Below are 26,966 nucleotides of genomic sequence, written 5' to 3'. Positions count from 1 at the left end.
AAACAGTAAAAAAATAGGTCTTTTTTTTTTTTTTTTTTTTTTGCTCTTGCTATCAAGGTTTGCTTTTGGGAGCTAGCAGCACCAGCATTTAGATCACCTGTGATGTGGTGTGGCGTGACATGAAGGAGTCAAAAATCAGTCACTCTCTCTTCATTTATACCTCAACAATCTCATTTATGTGGGGCAGAGAGCTGGAATAGCAAGAATAGTTCAGTGTGGCAGGTTGATTTATAAGGTGGCATAAACACACAGTGCCCCTCTGAGGCTGAAGATTGCTTTGGTTTGCTGCCCCACTTCCATTAGTGTTATGTCACTCGAGAGTTATTTAGTCAGAACTCGCTTTCATACCCAGATGTGTAGCCAGAGCTCACCTCCCCAGTCCACAGCCACCTGTCACTGGCTCAGGCACCCACTGGGCAGGGATGAAGGGATGGTGACCTGAGGTGATGCTGATTGCTGCACATGCTGCCTGTAGAGCATGGGCCCTCACAAACCTAACCCCCTATTCTTTCAGGTGGCCTCACCTGAATCCGTGGACTACCTAGATTTTCAGCAAGGAGAGCCATCCTTCCAAAAAATATTTTTTCTCCTTGTATTTCAGTGTCCTGGTTGGTCCTGAGTGAAATTTTCCCTGGTGGGATCAGAGGACGGGCCATGGCTTTGACATCTAGCATGAACTGGGGTATAAATCTCCTCATCTCCTTGACGTTTTTGACTGTAACTGGTAAGATTTCTCTGTGTCCTTCCAAGCTGATATTCTCCTAGTGGGCAAAATAAGTCTCTCTTATACAAAAGGATTGCTAAAATTGCTGCTGTGAAAGCCCAGGAGACAAGGTCTCTGTTACATCATCTACGTGATGTAACTTCACCGTTCCCACAACATCTTTCTTTGTGCCAGTAACTTCAGCCCCACAGTGCTGGCGGTCAGACCTTGCATATCCACTCCACAAGCTGTGAAACTCAGGTCTTAAAACACCATTTCCCTGGTAGGCTGAAAGTACATAATGTTTAGGATTAAGTCCTGCATCTTCTGAAATCAATGGAAGTTCTGTTCTAGATCAGATGACAGCTTTTCTGATCAGACATTTTTAAACACAATCCCATTTAATTAATTACTTTTCACAGGAATGTCTTAGCTTTCAGAAAAATTTCTTTAGAAAAAAATGTCTTTGTGAGGTAAAAGTCTTTCACATTTGAATGTAAGAAAGTAGAAGACTACCATATATGACTTCTAATTTGATGATAATCAAAGGGGAAAGTTAAATGCTGATGCTGAAATTTCTTGATTAGCAAATTTATTTTTCTAATTTTATATTATATGAGGCTTTGCAAATTTTAGTTTTCAGTCTTATTGTGAGGAAAATATGTGCTGAAAATCAAACTATATAAGAGAGCAGAAATTCCAGGTTTTCCTTACATCTACATTACTCTCCACCAGAGGCAGACAATCAACTCACAAAAAGTCAAGGTAGTTTTCACCCCATTAGATGTTTTTTGAGACAGATTTGAAAGTGAATGTGATCTATTATTAAAATGGGTTTCACATTTGCATTTTCTTTCCAAAAAAAAAAAAAAAAAAAAAAACCCAAAAAACCCCAAAAAAACCCAAAAACCCCAAAAAAAAAACAGGATAGAAAGAAAAAACACATCCTCCATCCTGAAAAATATCTTGATTTAAGCTAGGAAGAATATGACAGGTAAAGTTCACTGTGCTCACACTCTCACTTTAATTGGATCAAGGGTCTTCTTCAAAAGGAAACCATCCAGTTACTCCCACTCACTGCCCATCAGGTCCGGCTGCCAACACTTGCTCAGTCCTTGGACCAGACCCGAGTTATTCCTAAGGAAATGTCCCCAAAACCACCTAGTGCAGACCTCAGGTGCTCAGTGTCAGCTGTTTCACCCGGAGGTCCCCACTTGTCATGCAGCGTTACTTGCTAATGCACATCTTGCTGTTATCCTGGTCTCAGTTTCAAAGTCTGTAAAGCCCCAGTGACTCCCTTGGCTTAACTGGGTCTAATCTGGATTTATGCAAGTGTAAGTACAAGAAAATATGCATTCCTCGTCTATGGTGGAAAGGCAGGATTGGGAATTCTGTTGTCAAATGAATACATGTGGTGGTCAAAGTGGCCAGCAGCATCTGCACGTAGCTGCTGATGCACAGGTACCAGCTGGATCAGAAGCTTCAGCTGCAATTTTCAGCTCATGACACAACTGACAAATGTCTCAGCTGCCCAGGTTTATGTTAGCAGGGAAAAGGGCTAAGGGAGCCACAGCAGAGTGTTGGGTTTGTACACGCTTTACTTTCCAGGGACTGCAGAGTGCATCCCTCGGCCCGAGGATCTACCTGCCCCTAGGCTCAGAAAACCACTAGTTATTGGATGCTCCATTGAGAGTTCACTCTTGGATCACTTTCTGGCACAGCACCCGTGACTCACAGTGGAAATGACAGGTGGGGAGGATTAGCTGGAGACAACTGTAATAGTGTGAAAAATGCTTGGATTTACTCCAAGAAAGAATGTGCACCAAAACCAGACACAGGCAAAAATCCAAGGCACTCATGATCCCCAGTGCCTTCCCACAAACCAATAACAATGGCTACTCACGGTTTTCATCCAGAGTGATTGCAAATAAAATAAACCAATAGGTTCATGCTAAGTGGACCAATATGAACTCGTTAATTTTCTTTCATAAGGAGTATTAGAAAAAGCAAAGCCACACTTCTTTTTCAATATATGTGATCTAAGAATAGCAGCCTGGCTTCTTTCTAACTTCTCCTATGCATTAGGGGCTGTATCCTATAAAATACAGCAACAGGAAGAAAAATCACAGTATTTGAAAATAAAAAAGACATGTTTTCTTCCTTTGTAGAGCTCATTGGCTTGTCCTGGGTGTGCTTCATTTACACAGTAATGAGTCTGGCATCACTGGCTTTTGTTATCATGTTTATACCAGAGACAAAAGGATGCTCTTTGGAGCAAATATCCATGGAACTAGCTAAACAGTAAGTACCAAGTGTGTGACTGCATCCCCTAAGTGCCAGAGGGAGAAAGCCTTTCAGTGCCACATATTGGGAAAAAAAAAAAAAAAAAAAAAAAAAAAAAAAAAAAAAAAAAACCTATTGAAAAAAGAAAACTATTGGGGAAAAAAAAGGAAACTAAAGGAAAATTCTGATTCTCTCAAGGCTTGAGCTTGTACATGTTGATCTCAGCAGCCAACCAAACATTTTGTTGATGCTGAAGGACTGGCCCTAAAGGCAAAGTGTTCTTGGAGCACCCCTTTGAGGACCTGCAACCAAGCCTGGCTCCCCAGCACTTTTGCTGTCTGGCATTCCTGGATGGGGGGGTGACTCTGATCTTGCACTTAGACTGTATGTTTTGAGTTGCATGCAGAAAATGGGAGGGAGAGATCCTGTATTTCAAATTGACTTGTTCTGGGTGTCACTTCAAGGCTCCCTGTGGATTTTGACAGCTGTTGTAGATGAGCTTTTCTTGTGTCTTTACTGTATGCTGTAGACAGGTGAGGGTCAGTCTCTTCTCCCAAGCAACAAGTGACAGGTCAAGAAGAAACGGTCTCAAATTGCATCAGAGGAGTCTTAGATCGGATATTAGGAAAAAATTCTTTACTATAAGGGTGGTAAAGTGTTGGAAGAGGCTTCCCTGGGAAGTGGTGGAATCACCATCCCTGGAGATGTTCAAAAATTATCTAGATCTGGTGCTTGGGGACACGGTCTCATGGTGAAGATAGCAGTGTTCAGTTAACAGCTGGATTTGATGATTTTAGAGGCCTTTTTTGACCTCTATAATAAATAATAATAATAAATTAACCTACAAGTCTAGATACTTTATTTTGGCAGTTAAAGTAATTAATATGTGAACATCTTAGTATCATCCTGTATTTGTAATTTTTTTTGGATTCCAGGAGAATATTTGCAATTTAGCCAGGCTTGAAGGAGCTTGCTTATAGACTAAGTAGTTTACGGACTAAGCACTGTGCTGCTGCTGGCCCCCGGGCTGTCTCTTCCCCTCCTCTTAGGGAAAGGCGTCCATCCCTGCCGGAGCCGGCGGGGCGCGGGCGCTCCGGGCGGAGCGTGCGGCGGGGCCGCCCCCGCGCGGGCAGGCGGGGGAGCGCCGGCAGCCACCGGAGCGTCCCGGGGCATCCCGGGGCATCCCGGGGCATCCCGGGGCATCCCGGGCGCTGGGGTGGCTCTCCGGGGTGCGCGCTGCCGTCCTGCTGTCCTGCCGGGCCCCCATCCCTGCCCTCAGTGTGTGCCGCAGCGAGAGCGCGCTGCCGGCTGCCTGCGGCGGCCAACGTGTGCGGGGTTTTGTGCTTCTGCAGGAAATACGTGAGGACGCCCCTGTGCGGGGTGAGCCAGCGCAGAGAGAAACTGGTACCGGTGGAACTTGCCAAGAGAGAGAAAGAGCAACTCTACTAGACGCGGGGCAAGCAAAGCAGCCTTCACCAAAAGACTGATTAAATAAAAGGAAAATGTTTTGTGATGCTTACACTCTTATGGGACATGTGGTATCGTTATTATACACAAGCTATTCTCTCTTTTATTTCTTGGTAGAACTTCTTTCAATGGCAGTTTACAGCCAGCATTAAAGGATGTTATAGTTCATGACTAACTGGAAATCCAGACTCTGTTTTAAACCAGCATCCCTCACATCCCCTGAGGTTACTCACCTCTTGCATGCAGGAGATGAATGGAAATTGGAATATTGCACACAATTCTCCTATTCATAGTCAGTGACAGTTCAGTCTGGAAGAGTGCAAAGAAGAATAAGGGTGCCAGGGACAAGAAAGAGTCTCAACAGGAGAACCTACCAAAGACAGGTCTGTTTAGGCTAGCAAAAATGGGGCTGAAAAGGGTTAACTGTTGGCAAGTTAGGGAAAACAATGCTGTGGAAAAAATGCTATGTCCAATGCTATGTCCAAAAAATGGACAACTATGGAATGCAAAGGATGACATTAGTGCAGAACTACTGGCATAAACTTTTTATAAATTAATTTAGGATTCAGCTTGACAAGATTTGAAAAAGGATCTTGTTCGGCTGAACATCATTATTTGTAATGCAGAGCACAGTCAACTTGTAAGAGGAATTTTACATAAATTTTCTCAGTAGGGCCAGGATTCAGTGACCTCGGAAATACTCCTCAGGAAACATTGTCAGATTGTTTAATGCGGGACACTAAATGCATCACTCTCCACAAGTAGCTGAAAAGACATTATAGCCAGGTGGGGGTAGGCCTGTTCTTCCAGGCAATCAGCGACAGGTTGAGAGGAAATGGCTTCAAGTTGCACCAGGTGAGGTCCAGGCTAGGCATCTGGAAGAATTTTTTCACTGAATGGGCAGTTAAGCATTGGAATGGGCTGCCCAGGGAGGTGGTGGAGTCAACCTCTCTGGAAGTGTTCCAGAATCGACTGGACGTGGCACTTAGTGCCATGGTTTAGTTGACATGGTGGTGTTTAGTCAAAGACTGAACTCAATGATATTGAAGCTCATTTCCAAATTCATTGATTCTGTGATTTGTATAATAAACTGATATAAACTGACAATAGCCTTACAGAAGAGGAGAGAGGATTTCTTTGGCCTCTCATTTCCAGGAAATCTGGAAACTGAAGGTACCAGAGTTGATGTAAAATAAACAGGGCACACTAGACTTTCACTTTTGGACTCAGAAAGTGAGAATTGTGGTACATGGCAGCACACAGGGAGTTCAGGAAGGGACTGTAATCACTGCAGATCATAAATTATGTCCACTTCTTGGTTACTGCTTAGCAAGTGTATCCTAAAGTACTCAACAAGTCTCTACAAAAGGTTATCCATGTGGCTCCCATAAAAGAACATTGGTATTTTTTTCTTAGTGGGTTAATAGATGTTGTTAGAGTGATCAGTAGATAAATATATATTAGCAGATAAATAAATGGTTCTTTGTTTAAAGAAAAAAAACCAAAACATGCTTTAAAAGCACATTGGCTGTCTCTGTAGCCACTAAGTGGCATTTCTTCCAGCATTTCATTGAGGCAGCTGGAAGACAGACAGAGTCAGCTGGAGTGCAGATATTAGTTTGAACTAAGCACGTGATCCCAATTTATTTGCTGTCTCATAGCATTTAAACCACCTGACTACGTTCTGCACTGAAGGAAAAGTGACTTACTGACACAAATAAAGTTTTACTTCTGAGTAAAGCAGATCAGTTCTGATCAGATTCTCACATGGTTGCACTTCTAGATACTGACATCACAAATTTGTATGCACAAGTCTAGTCAAGACAGTGAGCTGACGTTCAAGACCTAAAAACAAACTATTGAAGCCAAGGCCATTATTTGCCTGAAGTCACAAAAAATTTAGCTACCTCAGGATGAGAGCCTTAATTTTATAGCACTGATATCTATGAAAATCTCTTCACCTGCTTCATTTTTATGCTGGAGGATGGTTATCAGTATCATGCATTCTACTGAGTCAACTTCAGAGTGAGAAATATTAAGGTGACTCTGGGTAGTCTTCCAAATATGCTGCCAACATCATTCTTATACTAACAAGTGCCTGGGATTAAATCTAGTAATATTTAGTGTCACTGTATTTTAAGACTATATTGCAGGAAATTAATCCATTTCCTGATCCTGGACTTTACCAGGTAGTGGACTATTTGCATTTCCTTTTATGTCCCCATATGCTCTGGCTGGTACTCTTTTCTGATAGCTGCCTCCGGATAGCAGATGTTTGGGATTATTGCAAGCTCTTCTAAACTTTTCCTATGCACACCTATTTTGTGCAGAAACAAATAGATAAAAATACCATATTCCTGAAGAAGGGATAGTTTCAATACTGGTTTTACTGATAAGACAGTGATAGACCTTCAGATAACTCCTACAAGTGATGATGCTGTAGTCAAGGATTTTTTAAATCATTATAGCTACAGTCTTAATTGTAGTCCTACAGACTTAGCCTTATATAGCCTATAAATATAGCCATAATTGTACAGTCTTTTATAACAAAGCCTGCACACCTGATGACACACAGCTGGTACTCACCATCTCATCAACTGTGAAAATACAAGGGATAAAAAGGATACATTTTACAATTCACATCCCTGGATCTCTGAAACACTTCACAAAGAAATTTGTCCCAGATCTATAATTATTCAGTATCTTCATCAATGGACTGGATTACAGAACAGAATATGCTTATTAAATATGCAGGCAACACTAACCTGGGAAAGACTGGGTTGGAATTCAAAACTTTGTAAATCCATGAAAAAAGCAGCATACAATTCTGAAAACAAAAGCACAGATTTCTCTGGTAACACTAACTGCAAGTCAGAGAATGATAAAATGGTGCTAGAAACTGCAGGAAAAGTTCCAGTAGCTGTGACAACCTACAAGCCAGCAATGAGTCAGAGTTATCAATCTACTGCCCTTAGTGGGGTGTATAAATAGAACCAACCCTTCTCTGTAAAGGATGTGAAATGAACTTTTTATGGCACTGCCAGTGCTACAGCTGAGCACTGTGGGGAATTTTGCATGGGATCCACATGGAGAAACCAGGGACAGATGAACAGTGCTCTAGGAAACTTGGTCACTGAGGAAGAGATGATTGACAGGTAAGTTTATCCAAAGCATTGCTTCCCACCCTGGAGGTGAGAGCCATCACGCTGGGACACACTGTCTGGCCTGGATCTCCTATTGAGCATGCAGGAGTTGGTAGTGAGAGCCTGGGTGGAGGCAGCACAACACAGCAAAGGAACAAATGCTAACTGGTGATGATGGGAAAGGGGGGCTGTGTGTGCACACAGGAGAAAGCATCAGCAGCAGGGCCTATTCCAAACTGAGGTGGGGACCTACCTATTTAGAGCAGTAGGAAGAGGAGTGATATCTCTGAGAATAAGCATACACCAGCAGATGCCTTCCATCATCAGATGTTTCAAAATGTAGTTTTCATAGTTTAAGGCTCCCTTAGAGCTAGAAGGACAGGTGGGCATACATTTCAAGGGATCTTTTATTTGCTATTATTCTCTTCAATATTACCCTGCAAATTTGGTAGTGTGCTTTTTGGCTCTGTTATGGATTGTTACAAAGGCTTCAAACTGCTAGCATGGATCTAGGCAGCACTTCAAAAGAACCAGTGCCCATTTTAATACATTGCAGCTCATTATTAGCTTTCATTTTTATTCTAAGAGACAGATTTCACACTACGTGACAGTACTAACAAAGCAAAATGTTCCTTTCTCCACAGATAAATTTAGGAGACACATATGCTTCATAAAAGCTCCAGCTATTCACTGGTAGCACTCAAGAGCTTTGTAATTTGATTTGAAGAGGCAAGCCTAATCTACGACAGCTATTGTAGTTGTAATGGCCAAATCCTCATTCATCAGTTTGGGACTACACTTTGTCCCTCAAAACCCATTACAATTTTGTTCATTGTTCAAATACCTTCTGATTTTCCCTTTTTAAAATTGTAATAATAATAACTAGTGTTCCCTAATGGTGGTTTATTCATTGCTCTTTGACTATGCACAAAATCTTTATTTACGTCAGGAGTGCCAAGGTCCACATTTTCTGACACAAACTGGAAAACTTAGGTGTAGCAAGCTTTCCTACACATAGTGTGCTATATTGAACTCAGCTTCATAATTTCATAGTTATAAGCCCTCTTAGAAGCTCAAGAAGTGGGCCCATGCAAATCTCATGCTGTTTAACAAGGCCAAGTGCAGGGTGCTGCACCTGGGTCCAGGCAACCCCTGGTGTCAACACAGGCTGGGAATGAACAGATCGAGAGCAGCCATGCCCAGAAGGACTTGGGAGTTCTGGTGGATGAGAGGCTGGACATGACCCAGCAATGTACACTTGGATCCCGAAGAGCCAATTGTATCCTGGGCTGCATCCAAAGCAGCGTGTTCAGCAGGGTGAGGGAGGGAATTCTGTCCCTCTGCTCTAGTGAGACCCCACCTGCAGTGCTGCATCCAGCTCTGGGGTCCCCAGCACATGACCTGCAGGACATGGACCTGCTGGAATGAGTCCAGAGGAGGCCACCAAGATGATGAGAGGGATGGAAAACCACATCCTTCGAGGAAAGGCTGATAAAATTGGAATTGTTCATCTGGAAACAAACAAAGAAAAGACCTAACTGTGACTCGCCACTACCTGAAGGTAACCTTTAAGAACCATGGAGAGAGCATGTAGTGACAGGACAAGGAGGAGGAGCTTTAAACTAAAAGAGGGTAAGTTTAGATTAGGTATAAGGAAGAAATTCTTTACTGTGAAAATGGTGAACACTGGAACAGGTTGCCCGGAGTTGTGGATGCCCCATCCTTGGATGTGTTAAAGGCCAGGTTGGATGAAACTCTGAGCAACCTGGTCTAGTGGAAGGTGTCCCTGCCTATGGCAGGGGGGCTGGAACTAGGTGATCTTGAAGGTCCCTTCTAACCCAAACCATTCTCTGACACCTACACAGAGTTCCAAAAGGCCTTTATGAACATACCACTTACAACTTAAGGCAAAGTTTTCTTTCTTTTTCTTCTGAGGGATTTGGTGAAGCATTTCCCATACTAGTCCTTCCTTCACATACTTTCTGCACGAAGTCACTATGGACAGCCTCAAGTTCTACACCACACCCTCAGGCAGATGAAATCCATCATGCCAGGCATTTGTTTCCTCCAGCTGTTCTTCCACCTTTCTTTGGAAGCTGTGATTTCTAGTACAGTAACAGCTCAGTTTACTATTTTTAGCACCCCCTAGGACTGAACATTACCTGCAGCAGGCAATAGCAGTGTTACATTTCTCTTCAGTGAGATAGGGAAAAAAGACATACATACATTTATACATATTTATTGTATCTTTTTAAAAGTAGCATTTGCAGTTACTTTTAAGCATTCACCTCTCTTCTGCTTCAAATGTGCACTTACTGAGAGAAACATCTACTGGCTTCCAAGTCCAAGATTAATACCAATAATAATATATGCCAGAATCAAGCTTCACTGCTTGTTGGCAACTCCTGTCATCAAAACAACATACAGTAAGAAGAGTGTAGAAAAGGTCTGTGTTAATCGTTCAGCAATAGGCTGGGGCTGGATCAGAGTGACCATAACATCTTCTCCAGTTGAAGCACAATTTTCCTGAAGTTCACATTTAAATTTTTTTCTTTTGCATTGAGTAGGTGGACAAGGCAGTTGTTTTTTCTACAGTAGCTTCATAAGTTGATAATGCAATTAAGCTATCAGAAAGTGTCCAAGGTAGGGCCACAAGGATGGTGAAAGGTCTGGAGGGGAAGCCTTATGAGGGGCTGAGGTCACTTGGTTTGTTCAGCTTGGAGAAGAGGACACTGAGGAGAGACCTCATTGTGGTCTTCAACATCCTCACGAGGGGAAGCAGAAGGGCAGGTACCGATCTCTTCACTCTCGTGACCAGTGAGAGGACTTGAGGAAACAGCGTGAAGCTGAGTCAGAGGAGGTTTAGGATAGGTATCAGGAAAAAGTTTTTCACCCGGAGGGTGGCTGGGCACTGGAACAGGCTCCCCAGGGAAGTGGTGACAGCACCAGCCTGACAGAGTTCAAGAAGCGTTTGGACAGTGCTCTCAGGCACAGGGTGTGACTCCTGGGGTGTCATGCACAGGGCCAGGAGTTGGACTCGGTGATCCTGATGGCTCCCTTCCAACTCAGCATATTCTACGATTCATCTACAGGAAAACACTTGCTGTAGACCTTTATATTTAGAAATGTCTTCTCTTCATGTAACAACAAGAAAATACTTGAAGTCTGGCATGTAGTTAAGAGAACTGGGAACAAACCAAATTTCATCCTCAGATAAACATACGTAACTACTATAGATTTCAATCTAGCCCAAGCACAAAGTTTTACACATACTACAAACAGAAACAGAAGGTATCAACAAAAGACTATTCTTACATTGTTTCAAATTAATTTGCAACTATACAATTGTAATTGTAATATAAAAAGGGAAGGAATATAACAGAACAGGTATGAAGAGAAATATTTTCCAAACTTTTATTTGTGCACATTCATCAGGTGAAAAAGATAACTTTTACAGCTTCTTTGGTGCCCAATATTCAGCATACAAAAATGTAAAAGACTATTCACAAATAAAACACAAGCTCAAGCTAAAAAAAAAAAAAAAAAGTCTTAAAGGTAGTGCACATCGTGACAGCTTTGCTTATGAATACACAGAAATTACTGCAAAAATAAATAGAATGTCTTTTTAAAAGCAGCAATTTCATATCTTGTAAACTTCCGTTTTTACAATACAGCACTATTAAGAGTAAAATCCGAAAGAACTGGAGTCTATACTGTGGCCATGAGCAAGTAGAAGAGTCTGTATTCCTCTGCTATGGTTGGTCCAGTTTTCCTTTTTTGCTTTTAGTCCAATGTGCAGCAGTCTTTGAAGGTGCTCGGTTAGCGAACCTAACCATCAAGTGGTGAATTACAAAATTTATTTCCTGCTTTCAAACACAAATGGATAAATCTGTTCCACAGCACTTGCAACAGCCTTTACGTTTGGCCCTGAGACATAGTTTAAAAAAAGAAAAAAAAAAGGCAGTAGGAAGAGAAAATTCAAGGAATCAGAAATTAGAACAACAACAGTACCTTTAAAAAAAGCTTAATATTATTAGCAATCACAACTTCATACCACAGACAATAACAAGTTCTCCCCCATTTCTCCTAACTTAATAGTTTTTCTCTGAACACTTTTCATGTCAAAGTCTTTTCTTGTAAATCTGCAAGATGTTCTACATTTGTCGATGGATAAATTACAATTAAATAATACTGTCATTTAATTTCATAACAACTTGGCTGATTTTCAATTGACTGGCTTAAACAGCCCAGAGAAGAGGCTGAGTGGCAGAGGTAAAATAAGTTCTTTTACTTATGTCAATCTTCTAGGAATTTATTACTTCAAGCCTAGCCACTTATCACTCTTGCTTTAAAAACCTACCAACAAAAGCTACTGTTAAATAATGCTGGATTTAACTGAAGTACATTTCAAGCAAGATTATTTTAGGTTTGAAAATTATAGACTTGTGAATAGCTTCATCGCTGATCTCAGGACAAAACCTGCAAGCCAGGGAATGGTTTGATCATCTCAGGAAGAAACATATGAAGGTTATCCAACATGATCTGTGAGCATCCAGGCAAAGAAAAGGAAAAATGACCTAACAGTGCTTGCTGGTGGTACTAGACCACTTTACGCAACGATAAACTAAGATTGCAAATCAGTGAGCAGTAATGTGGTGGAAGATATTAATTCTGGATATAAACTTGGTGATGTAGGTAAAGAACAGCAATTTCTCATATGCTTTGATGAGTAGGAACTCAGGGTTTTTGTAACTCCACTTTAGACTTCAAAAGTTTCTTCCAAGTATAGAGAACTGTTCAAAATTACTCCCAAAAACAGTAACTTAAGCATAAGTTACTTAAGTAATTATTGTTTTACATGCTCAGTCAGAAAGCAAATGGATGACTATAGGATTCTTCCTATATTTTCAAACTGGTTGAGTGAAGCACTCAGCTACAACAAGCCTGGTGAAAGATAGCTGTCTTCTGGGTGGATACTGTACCCTCTTTACATTTGGTTGCTATTAGAAAAGAAAGTTCTCAGGAAAGGAGAAGCCTTTGAAAAGTGAGAATATGAGTTGGCAAATAGTTCCAGCAAAAAAAACGCCACTCTCTCTAAGGGTGAAGAGATGTAAAAACTGGATCATCATTCTAGGGCATATAAGAGAAGGAAAAAACAAAACAAAATGACACACCCCCCCTAAACGACCCCCTTATTTTTCATTTCAGAGTCAAAAAAACAATACTTCTTTCTATTACATCCTAGTGATTTTTATTATCTTTTATGAAAGTAACAAAATCTTTTTATACTTGTCTCATGAAAAGAACTCACCTTCATGGGTTTTTTGTAACATTTCTAATTATGTATCTCAAAATTCTCTGAGGAAGAGGTATTACAAGTACTAGTACTACAAAAACATGAATCTTTAAAAGAAACTTCATCTGAACACACTTGAGAAGGAGTGCACTATGACTAAAAAGTAATTTAAACAATTTTTAGAATAAGAAGCATAAGACTCAGGACATTTTTTTCCTCTAGAAGAGAGGCAAAGCAGAAGCCTAGAAAATCAACAGAGGTCTGAGTTAATTTTTCAAACTCACTGCTACAACTAAACTAGAAGGATGCAAACCTTCTATGTTTACCATATTTACCTTCCTATTTGAAAGGAAAATTCTAAAAATATGGAAGTGATTTTTTAAGCAATGAAGTAATAAGAATCTTACAGAGAAGCTAAATCTCATTAGGAGGCTGAAAAGATATGCTGAGAGATTTTTATCACTGCAGTGATACTAAGGCTTCTTATTTATTTTAAATTTAGTTTCAAGTTTTGTCTAGACCAGTTGCACTGTTCTGAACATATACTGCAATCTTGAAATACTTTTTAGCTCTTCATTTTTAGATTACCGAATCTGATGGAAGTTTGTCTTCTTTAGAAAACACTGATTCCAATATCTTGTTGGAAATGTTCTGCATAAGCATAGGCATTTGTTGAGCAATTAAGATGTGAAAATAAAAAAAATCCTTATCCAGCTTCTGAACCAGTAGCTGAGCTCTAACAACTGCAAGACATAATTGTTGCTAAAGTGACACAAAATGATTTTTTTTGGTTTTGTAGCATTTTAACATGTATTCTCTGAAAAACTGACTTCTTGTACATGGACACTGGTGGTGGACATCTCACAAACAAACAGAAAAGAAAATGAAAAATGAAAATGATGAAGAGAGAAGAAAAAAATGGCTGGCCTCTCCAAGACCCAGGACAACCATGTCTCTGACTACATGGGAAAAATCACTGATGCCTGTGATTCAGTGGTGGTTCTCTTAGCTGAGCTTTAACAGAAGAGAGCACAAGTCTGTACAACTGCAAATATTGGTCAGGTTCATTTATGACAAAATGCTATACTATCCTATGAGTTTCAATAAATCTGAAGTTTGGAAATATGTATATATGAAAGGGATGTTAATGCTAAATGCAGTGTAGTTAACATCTCTACAAATGGAAGAAAAAAGGAAGAAAATTGAAATATTTAAATAAACAATAATTACCTGCATTCTTAAGTGCTATCTTACTTTTGGTTTCATTAAAAAAACAGACTGTGTACAACCAGTCTGTCATGGTTTGACATGGAAGTGATTTTTTCAGGAAGTTGGGTCAAACCAATCAGTGGTCAAGTTTGGATATTGGCACTTGAAGTGACCACTGAAGATAGGGATACGCCTCTGAGAACACAGGGGGTTAAAAGCAGGAACTCCCAAGAGCTCGCTCTCTTTGGTTCTGGTCAGGGTGCTGTGCAGATCTCCCCTGCCCAGCCATGGGGCTGGGTGGGGGAGAGGAAGCCATGAGGCCTGGTCGAGGTGAGCTGAGGGGTAGAAGGACTGGAACCGAGCCAGCTCCTGTGGACGGAAGGGTGGAGAGAAGCGGAGATGTCTTTGTCATTCTCGCCCCCAGAGGGAAGAGACAGAGAGTCCGGACGGCACCTGTAACTTTGCCGGCGCGGAGGAGAAGGAGCGGGGTGAAGGCGCCCAGCCTTGGCCTTGGGAATCGGCTGCTGGGCAGAAATTTCAGCCATCCAGGGAGTCTGAACTTTTAACCCTTTCCTGAGAAATGAAGGCTTTGTAAAATATTACTCCTCCTTGATTTGAAGTAGAAGCGAGACAGTCTGGGATCCAAGATGATGGAAGAAGAAATTCTTGAGTTGGAAGGAGATGATTGGAGTGGCTTGTGGCTGGACTTTTCTTGTTAGCCATAGATTGAACCAAATTCTCCTAACACAAGCTGCACTTAGGGGGGTGCGTTGGTGTGCCAGGAGACCCGTTTCAGTGATTACCATCAGAGGAGTAGAGAGAACAGAAGAGAGTTGGAGAAGGTGTGGAGAAGCCCCTCTATCTTCAAGGAAGAAGAAGAGGAGAAGAAGACCTCTGTTCTTGGACCCTCAGCCCCAGGGGAAAATGGGGGGGAATGTAGACCAAAAATGAGAAACTGAACTGTTGTCTCTTTTGGTCCATGGCAAAGCATCCTTAAAGGAGCCCTATGAGCAGTCTGTCCATGCACGGTGGTGAGAGCACTGTGACATGGAAAGGAGAGTGTCACCATGGCAGATTTTCTCCGGGCGGTTGCCATGTGTGACATGGAAACACAAGGGTGGCAATTGAGTTTCCTGGGGAGTCTGTGGCACAAGAGAGACTCCTGTCTCCCTTGAAAAATTGAGTATTTGAATATCTGAAGGGTAGCAACTTGATCAGGATCCTGGGTGGTGTCTCACTGTTGAGTTTGTTTGGAAATTAGGTGGGAGGAGGAGGGGTGTTTTGGAAAGTCTTCATCCAGGATTTAGTGTTTGTAGTTTTTTAGTAGTAGTAGTTTATTAAAGTTCTTTTCTTTGTTACTAACCTTGGGCCTGCTCTGCTCTGTTCCTGATCACATCTCACAGCAATTATTTAGAAAAGTACATTTTCATGGGGGCGATGGCATCGCGCCAGTGTCAAACCATGACACAGTCTAACTAATTTTTTGAACTGCCCAATAATAACACTTTCCCTACAACTCTTCTGGCACTTTCACTCAAAAACAAACTAGGTGCTAGCACAGGGAAACTAAATCCTTTCAACATTATCTTTTGACTGTTTTAAACATCTTGCTTTCCCAAACCTACTGGCTCTGAAGTTAATTATTCCCAACAAGTTAAATATTTATTTTTGACATTAAAATACCTGTAACTGTGATACTGCCTGTGGAAAAAATCTGTAAGGTAGCTCTGAGAGATTTTATTCTGTAACACACGGCAGGATGAAGTTCTGGTTCATAACTAGAAAACAAAATGAAAAGTAAAAAAGAGAGATCTAGAACTGAAAAATAAAAGCTTAAGAAGTATTCCAGGACTAAAATTCTTTAAAATCCTACGTACCTCGCATGAGGTCTGTTATTCTTTGTAAATTCTGGCAATCTGATCTCAAAGGGCATGTTGCACACTGCTAAAACATTCACAACTTTAAAATCTGTGAAAATTACCTTTTCAAAAGAGATGGAAAAAAAAAGACATTAGAAATTTACTTTACAACAAGTCAGATGCATGGGTTGCAAAAAAAAAAAAAAAAAAAGACAAGGCTACTACTTAGAATATTTTGATGAGTCAAAATTAGAATCTTGAGACTGATGCTTTTCTAATAGGCAACTAAAGAGTACTTAATGGACTCAAAATATTTACATTATCCTTCTGTGGTGGAGTAACTGCTGAACTGAGTTGTATCATGGTCACTACAGCAGTATGGTTATAGTACAGTTTAAGGATGAGACACAGAAACAACTCAAACTGCTGTACTAAACACCTCCCCACTGAAAATCAACTAAATTTAACAGCTCATGGAATAGCAAAGTAAGCAGAGAAAAAGATTAAATGTTGTTGTGAACTTCTTTAATGCCTTGTTGCTACATACTGTTTGTATTAAAGGTAAGAATAAGGAAAAAGGTGACAACTGTTTTGCTTTAAATGTCCAGTGGCCAGCAGAGCAAACTGTTTTTCTACTCTGTAACTTTCTGAAACCCAACTCAAACAGTTTGAATAACTTTCAGTTATTCTCTACTACAGACACTTTAGATTACAACAAAATAGCCAACAGACAACTGCTATACAAAGAAACCGCACTGCTGACAGGTCTGTGTTGGCAATGTCACTGGGGAAACTTTTGCTCATTTTCTGAGGTTGCCTAAACTTTATATGGCCGTTCTTCTTCAATCTACCCTTTTTAGAAAGATATTAGAAAGATAGTTGGAAAGATGGTTAGAAAGATAGCTAGAAATATAGCTAGAAAGAAGCAACTTAAGTCTTAAATCCACTTAATTTTCAAAATATAAACTGCTCATTTTTTGACAAAACTTGGTGTATTCCACCCTGGAAGTACTGTGCACCTCACTGACTTAACATTCCATTCCAACTTTAAAGGGCTGGGTCCAAAGTACACATTTGTGACAAGTAGGAGCGTCAAACTTCTGCTGGGCTGTGATGCAGCATTACCAGCATAGGCTGCCACCACTGCCTTTATATACTATAATCAAATTTATATACTTTTATTTTATATACTATAATCAAAATTAAGTCTTTCCCTGAAAATGACAGCTACTGTGTCTATTTAATTGTCTGTCTCTAAATTGAACCTGTGTGTAAACAGCACAACAGACTATTAGGAAGTTTTAGAGTACCAAATCATGTAATTTTAAGTGGTTCATGTTGCTGTTTTTCAACCCTTACTACAAAATGCAAGTGGTGTTTCTGACTGGTAATGTTAACCCAAAACCAGATAATAGAGGGTGTTTCCTGTCCTAAGTACTTTATTTGGCATATTTCCAGCTGTGCAACATGACAGTGCAGGAGCACTTTTCTTCCTTTTTCTTTAATTTAAGAAGCTCAAACCTGCCCTTATTCACATGGAAATGTATCTGCTATTCCATTAGAAATTAGTGAAAATTATGTTCAAATTACAGTAGTTTCAGCATTTTCCAAATAAATCTTTTGAGATATTATAAATTCTATCTAAGACACATCTGTTCATATATTAAACAAATGTTGTTGTTCATTATCCAGTGAAGAACCACTGTTCTGAGCTGCCAAAAAAACCTCAAATCCACAAAACAGAACAGCTTCTTTTTAACCAGCATCTGGAAAATGTATTTGGACACAAAAGGGCCATTTGAGTGAAAAGACATTAACTGCTAAATCACTATGCTTCCTCTTCTTTATTTCTTTCTAAAAAATGAACTACCAGCATTGCTTGAGTCATACAAGTCCTTTCTCATCAGAATTACCTGAAAACCTAGTTTCTGTAGACTACGAGCTAGTCGTCTGGCACCAAATTTAGCTTCTTCTTCACTATAAAGAAGAAAGAAAAGGATCTAGCATTAGCAGAATTAGAGTATATAGTTGTGCACACACACACACCACAATAGCTACTCAGACTACAAAAGGAACCATTATAGAATATAGCACATCAACCATGATCTCATGGACAGCCTTCACTTCATCCTGCTGCAAGTATAACATTTTAACTAGATAGACATTCCAATGGAATCCTCCATGCCCTGTTTGTGGAGTATCTTGGCACTTGACTCAAGCTGAAGCGAGAGACATGTTTTAATCATACATGATTTTAAGTACCCTTAACAGATAAATAAGATCATTGGTAGGCTGGAGTTAACATCCGGAACAATCCTCTTTAATTTTGGAACAGAGATCAGACACAGAAATTATGCAAATTTACTACTTTAACTTACCTTTTCCTTGCTTTGAAATGCAGACCTATCTTAAAGGAATTCAGCTCTTAAGAGTTTAGTGAGTGTCAGATGTCTCTGAACTGAGAGTCTGCTATTGCTTCTTTCCAGTCCCTCAACACTGTAAAACTTGATTAAATTCAGGTGGGGTTTTGTGAAAAAATAGAGAGATATCCTCAGGAAAGGTCATCCCTTCCCAAGTCTCAACTTCCAGCTAAACACACACAATTCTTAAAGGCTTCTTAAATCTCTCTAGGATTTTCTTAACAAGGCAGTTTTCCCTGCTGCTCTCCCAAGAAAGCTAAACTGATGTTGTTTAAGATTTCAACACTATCTGACACAAACACTTCACATATAAAACTTCCTCCCAAATACGTAGCTTGACAAAGATCTACATGTGATCCAGTGTGAGCTGATTTAAGCAGCAGCAAGAACCACCTCTTCTTCATTTACAATGCTGTATTTTAAAATACACAAGGATTTAGAGCTAGAGAAAGAATCTTCATGAACTCACCTTGTGGCTCCTGTGCAAATAACTTTTCCTGAGGACCAAATTGTGGCCGTAATCCTAGGTTTCCTAAGCTTCATTAAAACCTTCTAAAAAAGAAAAGTAATAAAATTGGAAATTAGCAGTAATTCAATTTCATACTAGAAAAAAAAAAATTACCTGTTATCCAAATCAACTAAAGTTACACTAAAGCTTCCTTTAGTTTTGATAGGCTTGAACTGCTCCTTCATCTCTTTCAGTAATTAAAAAACCTAGCTCCTGAGAAGAACAAAATAAGCATGAAATAGCCAATGATTCAGTGTACACAAAATAGATTAAATGAAGGTATTTTTCACTGAATAAAAAGCTGAAAACTAAAAGTACCATGCTGATTTTTTTCTTATTGCAGTGATTTGACATTGCTGACTCTGTATCAATATATATTTTCTTGACACAGCCATCAAATTTTGGGAGGCAAAACAGATCCTGAGGTGTAACAGGCCTCATCACATACCTTGTACCCAATATTCACCTCACCAAGTGCTGTCTCCCGAGACAGCATTTCATCACTCACATTTCTGTACAAGTAATGTATTAGTAACTAAATACCTACAGCAAGAGAAGTAGAGAAAGAAAATTCTGCTTTTCTCTATCCACCATACACAGGTATTAGGCAGAAGAATGTTTAGCTTAAGGAACATTTCTAAAAACAGATAATTGAGGTATGCTGAATCTCTTACCCCAACATCACGCTTGTATATCACATTTGCTCCCTCTAATGCAATCTTCCTCAAGTTTAAATGACATCTTGTTCTAAAAACACACACTACATTTGTGATTAAAATGTCCAGTGCAACATCACTGTCCGCATCCATTGGGGTGATTTACAACTCAATTTTCCCACCAGCTCACTACGAAGATCACATCCTGAGAAGCAAAAATGATAAAATTAAACATAACAATAGAAAATTGCCTGTTAATGTCATTGTATACATTTGCTCCTTAAAAGATACAAGAAGCAGAAGTCACTACACTCTGACTCATTTAACAATGTGAGGGGAGGGGGAGGTCTGCATCCTTTGTGCTAGAAAATAGGATGTAACTTGTTCAAAGCCATGCTGCCAAACTTAACAGAAATTAAGTGCATATACATACATATATATAAGAGTATTTTAAATTGCCAGTTAAATATTTTACAATTCTTACTAAGTATGTTAAGACACTGTAAAGATTACTGAAACTTCTTCCATAGCTCCAGTGGATAATCTTTCCTCAGCTTGTTTGAGGATGTCATTAGACACCTCAGGAAAATACACTTCTCTGACTGCTGAAGCTGATAATTCTGAACAGTTTGACATTTGTGTTGGAATGGATGAGCCTATGAATAACTTTGAACTAACACCGGTTACACCAACTGCAGTCTGTAGACAGCCTGCTACCACAGCTTTCTCATCTTCATCCAGCACTCTTGGCCTATCTCTCCCAATAATAGCTCAAAGCAAACTACACAAAATGTCCTGGTGGCAGCAGCAGCCTGGGCTGTCTGCATTGCCCAGAGGAAGGCACTGTATGGGCAGAGTGAGATGGAATGTTCCTGAGGAAAAGCACGGGTAACAGTGATGGCACAGGATGGCTGCCCAGTGCATGCACGGCAAACCTAAGGCACTCAGGAAGCATCCAGGCTGCCCATGCTCATCAAAAACGGCACTCATCACACACACCTCAGCTGGGAAAGAGAATCCTATCACCAGCAGCTGGGCTACCACTCATCCCAGCCCAAGTACACCTGACATCTCTTCTGTAACCATACAAAGCCAAGACAGCAGGCATCTCAGATAGATCTTAGGTGAAGAAATGACAGGGGACAAGAGCAAGATCATTGGTATACAGTGAAAAGGACTTATATAAACCTTCTAGCAGTATTTCATCCAAAATAAACAAAAAGGAAAGCAAAGAACAAAATCAAAGAAAAACTGTCACATATGTGAAATGCTCCACATGGTCATTGCCATGGAAGAAGCAGGACACTATGCATCAGGGCCAGTAACATACCTATCAGACTATGATGTATTTATATCACTTTCAATGTTTTGGCCTTATGTTCTATATTAGAAATCTTCAAGATACAACATTAATGTTATTATCAGTATTTTCATCTGACTATGCCTTCCTAAACATCATGACATAGTCTGTAATGGAGAACTCAAGGTGCATCTTTGACTACCACTCACTGACAACACAGAAATAACAAACTACATGGCAGATGTGCACAACGTACTGCGTCAACTGCTGTGGTGGTTACTGCTTACACTCTGCAACTTGTTCCATGCTGAAAGAATTATTCTGTAATTGTTGGCTTGTCCAATATAAGAAAAGGCAAGATGGATGATAATACAGAAAAGAGATGAAGAAACAGCAAGAGGAAAACAGAAAAACCAAAGGTTACATGTGGGGGTGGAGGGAATGCAAGCAAAGAAGAGAACAAACAGTAACTAATTAGTACTCCCAGATCCCTTTTAAAATCTTTTTATTGAACCAAAAATTACATGAATCCTCAAAGTTAGATATTACTTATCCCATCTGGTTTTGATGGACTACTACAGATTAGGAAAGTAATTTATGGAACCAGATCCAAAGATAGCACATGAGCAGATTTTGAATGGCATGCAGGCAGAGCCAGAATGGAGCTGGAACCCGTGGCATCTTCAGAGCGGCATTTGTTTTCCACCCTGGCTCCAACTCCTGGCTCTTACTGGAACCCAGGAAAGATTGTCAACAAGATACCTCCAATCAGCAGCATCTCACAATTATCAGCAAGCATCTGCTGGCACACTCAGCCTCTACATTCTGAAAGAACATCAGAGTCATGCATAACACCACGGAAAGGTTGCTAACATCTAAGCAACCATAGTATTGTATGATAATGTCCCCATAAAACATGACTTATCTTAAAAAGATCCAGGGAGAAAAGTCACATGCTCATTCAGAACAAAAGAAAAAGTGGTTGGAAATAGAGGAAAATTACAATTTAAAAGGAAAAGATCTATTATTAAGGCAAAAGGCAGCTGTGGAGCTGTCAGTAAGGATGCTTTCAGCAATTACAATGTATCTTGGTTAGAAGTACAATCTACTTGCGTAGATACAAAGAGAAGAAAAATTACACAGATTACAGTGGTGTGTTCCCACTGTAATTAGCCATGCTCTGAAAGCTCAAGACAACAGATACTAAGGGATGGGCTTTTAAATTTGAAATTGTATATATTATGTCAATGATTTTGAACACAGCCATTCCTATTAAGCATACAAACACAATGTTAAAACTCTTCCAAGGCATGGTTTGGAAAGATTGGGTAAACCAAAATGTTTCTAGGCTTGGATACTTGTGATCAAGCAGTAAGCAAGCGTTAACATATCACAATCTTTGACTTAAGCATTCATTTTAATGTCTCATACCTTACTTACAACAAAGGAAAAAATAATCTACAGAGAAGATGTCCTGTTACCTTCCTTTCAGAAGCCTTAAATAACTTCGGATTCAGAGGAACCACGAGAAGAAAAGCAACTTAAACTTTCTTAAAAAATAAAAATACATGGACTACATAAAAAAAAATCTGACGAACATATTTGCAAAAGAGGTCTAATAATGTCCAAGAAAGAAAGATGTTGCTCTTATTTACACATATCTCCAGCAAGCATGACCAGCTGGAACATTCTGATCCTCCTCTTTCCCAGCTGTCTCTTGTATTCTCTGCTATTCATACACACTACCGTAGCACTGACTGTTATTTCCCAAAACCTGAATTTCTGCATTTCCGTATCTTTTCTGCAAAATGGGGAAAATAAGTGCTCCTTACTTATAAGACTATTTATATTCCATACTTATGCAGTTATACTTGCAGAACAGAGGTTGAGTAGAAACCAAACATCAGGTTCTTTCCAGTTTTGGATTTGCAAATGCTTAAGTTGATTTTATTGAGCTCAGCTTAGGTTTTGGTAATTAATTTTGCACTTTGAAGGTTGTCTCATCTGAACGGTAGAATTTTGGCAATCCAGATCTCATTTCTAAAATGATGTTTTGCCAGCTAATGCTGATTTAATAATTATATAATAAATTTGGAAATAATTTGCCTACATGTACAGCATTTCTTTTAGATTATATACTTCATTTGACTTTCTCCAACACAAGAAACTAGGTAACTTTGATTTCAAATTGTTTTGCACCAGCTTAACATAATCTACCCTGACAGAGGAAACAAGTTGAAATACATCTCTGTAGAAGTTTGCATTATTTTGTTTTATCAGGGAAATTTTAGAGCATCGTTCTTTCTTTTCGACACAGATTTCAGGGATATATCTGGAATATTACCCTAAGAGAAAAAAAAATGAAGGAAATAAAAGTAAATAGATTAAGCATGATAACACAAAAATAAAAACAACAACAAAAGCTAATGCAAGGATATTTGACACTGTAATGTATCCTACACTGAAACTAGAGAAACTCCACAGAATAAGAAATACTTTGGAGGGAGGAATGAACACTGAAGTCTTAAAGCATTACCTCTACATCCACTGTTAGAATCATAGGCGTACTATTTTAGATACTTTATAAACACAAGTGAAGACAAAACACCCTGCACGGAAATCTTATAATCTTAAAAAAGCCAGCAGTCTGTCTTCAGAAAGTTCCAAACCCACCACAGCACCATCATCAAAGAAAAAGGAAAGGCACTTGGGATGGGGTATATAAACAAAGTATTATTTTAAGCTCTTGACTACCTTTGATCCAAGAAACTCAGGGCTATAAAGGTAGATGGGGGATATATAACAATGGTTATGTTAATGTCAGAACAGTTAAATAAACACCTTTTTCACCATCAGCCTAAGTATAAGCAACTTTTACTGGTTATTTTTTAACCTTTCTCCAAAGCAGTCCACAAACTGACCAGCTCCACAAACAATTCCAACAGCCCAGCTGAAAGGATATTGGTCACTACTGTGTCAGTAGACATTTGTCAAACTAAGGCCTGAAAGATATCTTTGAAGAAGTTAACATGAACCTCTACAGGACGTTTCCATATGAGAAGGGAGAATAAATAAAGCCTGCCAGGAATGGAGAGAGATGATTACATCCTTCCACTGAAGACGTACTTTTAAAGATTTTTGTTCAGCCCCTCAGGAAACAGGTCCATATGAAACGCTGGAGGTGACACACCTCTGAAATCTGCTTGAATCCTTAAACACGGTAAGGTCACAGTGGCTACTGAACGACTCCCTGAAAACAAGAGCAACATAGTTACTATTGTCTGTGCAGAACATCCTCTGCTCCAAATAACTTTCTTAGTTACAGCCATTGTGCTGGTGGTGCGTGCTTTTACTTTCTGTTGCAATGGCAAGTTAAACTGTGCCTAAGCAAAAGGCCATCTTGAAGCTACTATTCTCACCTTTCAGGATTTGCAGAGTCATGACTATTTATATTTGGGGGAAGAAAATTTTCAAATATGTGCAAAGCCAGTGTCAAAGCAGGGATTTTTTTCAATTAGATCCATGCATTGCATGATAATACCAGCTATATCATAAGCAAGTAGCACATCAGTCCTGCTCTTGGATAAGCCTACTGCACCTCTGTAGGGTTGTCCAACACAAATAAATCAATTTGCAAGAATAAAACCAAAGAGTATATAGAGCAAGACAAGAATGCATATTTTAAATAATTCATTACACGCCATTTCCCTCAAATCTTTCTCTCATCTAAAGGTCCATTCGTATTCAAAACAAGATGCATTTGAACTCAAGTTCGTGCCATCTTTCCCTTAGAACATCCAAGAATGCCAAGCATTAAGAAGAATCCTTTTTGTCTTTATAATAAGTGGAAAAATCATCGTAAGTACGACAAAAGTCTGAACCAACAAGTTCGGTGGCCATTCCAACATGATGAAATGTCGTAAGAAAAGTAAAAATGTTTAGCTGTGACAAAATATTTTAAGGCAACGGGTAAGCCTCTCACTCCCTCCCTCCCAAACATTTTTACCATTTGCGCGTCCCAGCTGAGGAAGCACGAGTACCCTTCCTACTCCCGCTGCTGGGAATCTCACTCAAAGCCCTATATGAGCCAGCGTCACAACGCTCTGGTGAACAACTATTTCTCCTCCCCCCTCAACCCCAGCCCGAAACTTCTGCGGCCAGCACTGCACAAACAAAGCGCAGGCAGCAAGGCGGCCTGGCCACGCCGAGCTCCGCCGCTCGGCAGCGCCGGCTTGTGCGGGCATCGGCCGCCGCAGGGCACGGGGCCGCCACAAAGCCCTCGGGGCCGGGCGCGGGCCGGCCGGGGAACGGGCCATTCTCCCGCAGGATGCCCTGCCCCTTCCTCCCTCTCCCTGCCCCGGCGGCCCCGGCCACGCACGCCCTCCCGACCCGGGCGCGATCGGCACCGCGGCGGGAGGCACCGGCAGGGCCGCGGCGAGGCGGGGGAGGCCCCGCGCCGCCTCCCTCACCTCGGCCGGGCAGGGGCGGCGGCGGAGAGGGACGGGACGCGGGGGCTCAACGGCGGCGGCGGCTCCGGCCGGGCCCGCGGACCCGAGACGGCGGCGAGGGGGAGGAGGAGGAGGAGGAGCGCGGCCCGTCGGCGGGCGGCGGCCGTTACCGTGCGGGCGGCGGTCGGGGCGGGGCAGGGCAGGGCGCAGCGCGGTGGCGGTCAGTGGGTGCCGGTCGCCCGGCGGCGTTCCGGGTGTTGGGCCGACTCCCCGCGACAATAAACATCCCCCAGCGCCGCGGGCATAGACGCGGCGCGGCTAGAGCGGCCGCCGGAAGTCGCGGCGGCGGGAGGGAGGGAGGAGGGGACGGAGGGGGCCGCGCTTGCAGCGCTTCCGCTGTCGTCCGCCGCCCCCGGAGCCGCGGTACGCCCCGGGACGGGCCCGCCGTGCGCGGCTCCGCACGGAATCGCAGAGCGGGGCACGTCGGAAACGACCGCAGTGGGTCATCTGGTCCGACCTCCCTGCTCAAACAGGGTCGTCCCAGAGCGCGTGGCACGGGATTGTGTCCAGACGGTTCTTGAGTATCTCCGGTGAGGGAGACTCCACAACCTCCTTGGACAATCTGTTCCAATGCGCGGTCAGCCGCACAATAAAGAAGTTCTTCCTCATGTTCGTCTGGAACTTCCTGTGCATCAGTTTCTGCCATTGACTCGTATCCTAAATCCTGTAAAACTGATAGCAGGCTCCAGCTCGACCGCGTCCAAGGCAGCGCGTTTGCCAGCGAAGCCGCTGGAGAGCTGATGCAGTTTTCAGCTCAGACGCTGAGAACACTCGTGGCACGCACGAGGCGTCTCTGTGGGTGCTGGCCTTGGCACCTCTTTAGCGTGCTGCAGCCCCCCTGGACTCTGGCCTGGCGGCTCCACACGCACTCTGACCGAGCCGAGCGGTCAGCCTTGCTCTGACGGGAGCCAGCAGGCAGTAGGGCTCGCCGCAACAGCACGCTGCCACTCTTGCTGCTCCATACGTGCATGTTGCACTGCAGCAGGACTGGTCAACGCATGGGGCACGCTTAGAGGGCAGACCGAATGGGACATGAGCACACAGTGTGAGTGCCTGGATGGTTCTGGTTGTCTCTGTCCAGGACGGTCTTTTAAATCCGGCAGTGTCCCACCGGTGCTGTCTGTAGGGAGTAGAGCCTGTGATTAACTACCTTTCAGCTATACTTACATTTTCTCTTGGAAAATCTGTTGTGCTTTACATGGGAACCCAGCAATGTGCCTGCAGTGTGGCCCATTAAGAACTCACCACCCAGACTGATGAATGAAACAGATGCCAAGTTGACTTCAAATTTAGAAAGAATATTGGTCTTTATATGAAAATTATATAGTTTTATATTTATATGAGTGTACTGCAGAGTATTCACTGAATTGAAAATTTCCTGAAAGTGAGGTTCTGTAATTATGTACTTTGCTTATGTGACGTGGTAGCAAAATAGCTTTAATTAGGATAGAAGGAACAGTATGAAATTTAAATTTTGAATTCTTTAGAGTTGGTGTGTTTTCTTCTGCTAGATTCAGTTTAATCCTTGAAATGCATGACTAGGTTCCCCTGTCAAATATAAGTATTTCAAGTTCTCTCTTCAAATCATCTGCGAGGACATGGTTTGGCTCTCCT

At 41.3% G+C, this 26,966-nt stretch overlaps 2 protein-coding genes across 5 annotated transcripts in view; one reads left to right on the top strand and one right to left on the bottom strand.

Annotated features, from left to right (window-relative positions):
• Window positions 1-4,628, top strand: part of SLC2A12 (solute carrier family 2 member 12) — a 31,435-nt gene extending 26,807 nt beyond the window's left edge. For 2 of the 3 annotated variants that reach the window (XM_068184526.1, XM_068184527.1), the window contains exons 3-5: window positions 602-724; window positions 2,872-3,004; window positions 4,339-4,628. In XM_068184526.1, the coding sequence (XP_068040627.1) occupies window positions 602-724; window positions 2,872-3,004; window positions 4,339-4,435 (353 nt within the window). In that variant the 3' untranslated portion in view covers window positions 4,436-4,628. Of the gene's footprint in view, window positions 1-601; window positions 725-2,871; window positions 3,005-4,338 lie in introns of those variants that run through there. The other variant, XR_010997255.1, reaches the window with a different exon arrangement.
• Window positions 4,629-10,996: 6,368 nt separating this feature from the next.
• Window positions 10,997-26,089, bottom strand: TBPL1 (TATA-box binding protein like 1). 2 transcript variants are annotated; one of them, XM_068184532.1, is made up of 7 exons: window positions 25,314-25,464; window positions 19,563-19,749; window positions 18,850-18,932; window positions 17,874-17,937; window positions 15,979-16,082; window positions 15,785-15,879; window positions 10,997-11,523 (listed from the first exon to the last, which is right to left on the bottom strand). In XM_068184532.1, exons 2-7 carry the CDS (start codon window positions 19,695-19,697, stop codon window positions 11,453-11,455), a joined length of 552 nt encoding a protein of 183 aa, XP_068040633.1. In that variant the 5' UTR covers window positions 19,698-19,749; window positions 25,314-25,464; the 3' UTR covers window positions 10,997-11,452. The 2 variants fall into 2 exon arrangements, with proteins under 2 accessions (XP_068040633.1, XP_068040634.1); XM_068184533.1 differs by lacking the exons at window positions 10,997-11,523; window positions 15,785-15,879; window positions 15,979-16,082; window positions 17,874-17,937; window positions 18,850-18,932 and having other exon boundaries at window positions 19,608-19,749; window positions 25,463-26,089.
• Between the last annotated feature and the right edge of the window lie 877 nt (window positions 26,090-26,966).

This window comes from Anomalospiza imberbis, chromosome 3 (genome assembly GCF_031753505.1).
Source record: "Anomalospiza imberbis isolate Cuckoo-Finch-1a 21T00152 chromosome 3, ASM3175350v1, whole genome shotgun sequence".
Lineage (NCBI taxonomy): Eukaryota > Metazoa > Chordata > Aves > Passeriformes > Viduidae > Anomalospiza > Anomalospiza imberbis.
This window is presented reverse-complemented; position numbering and strand designations above follow the sequence as displayed.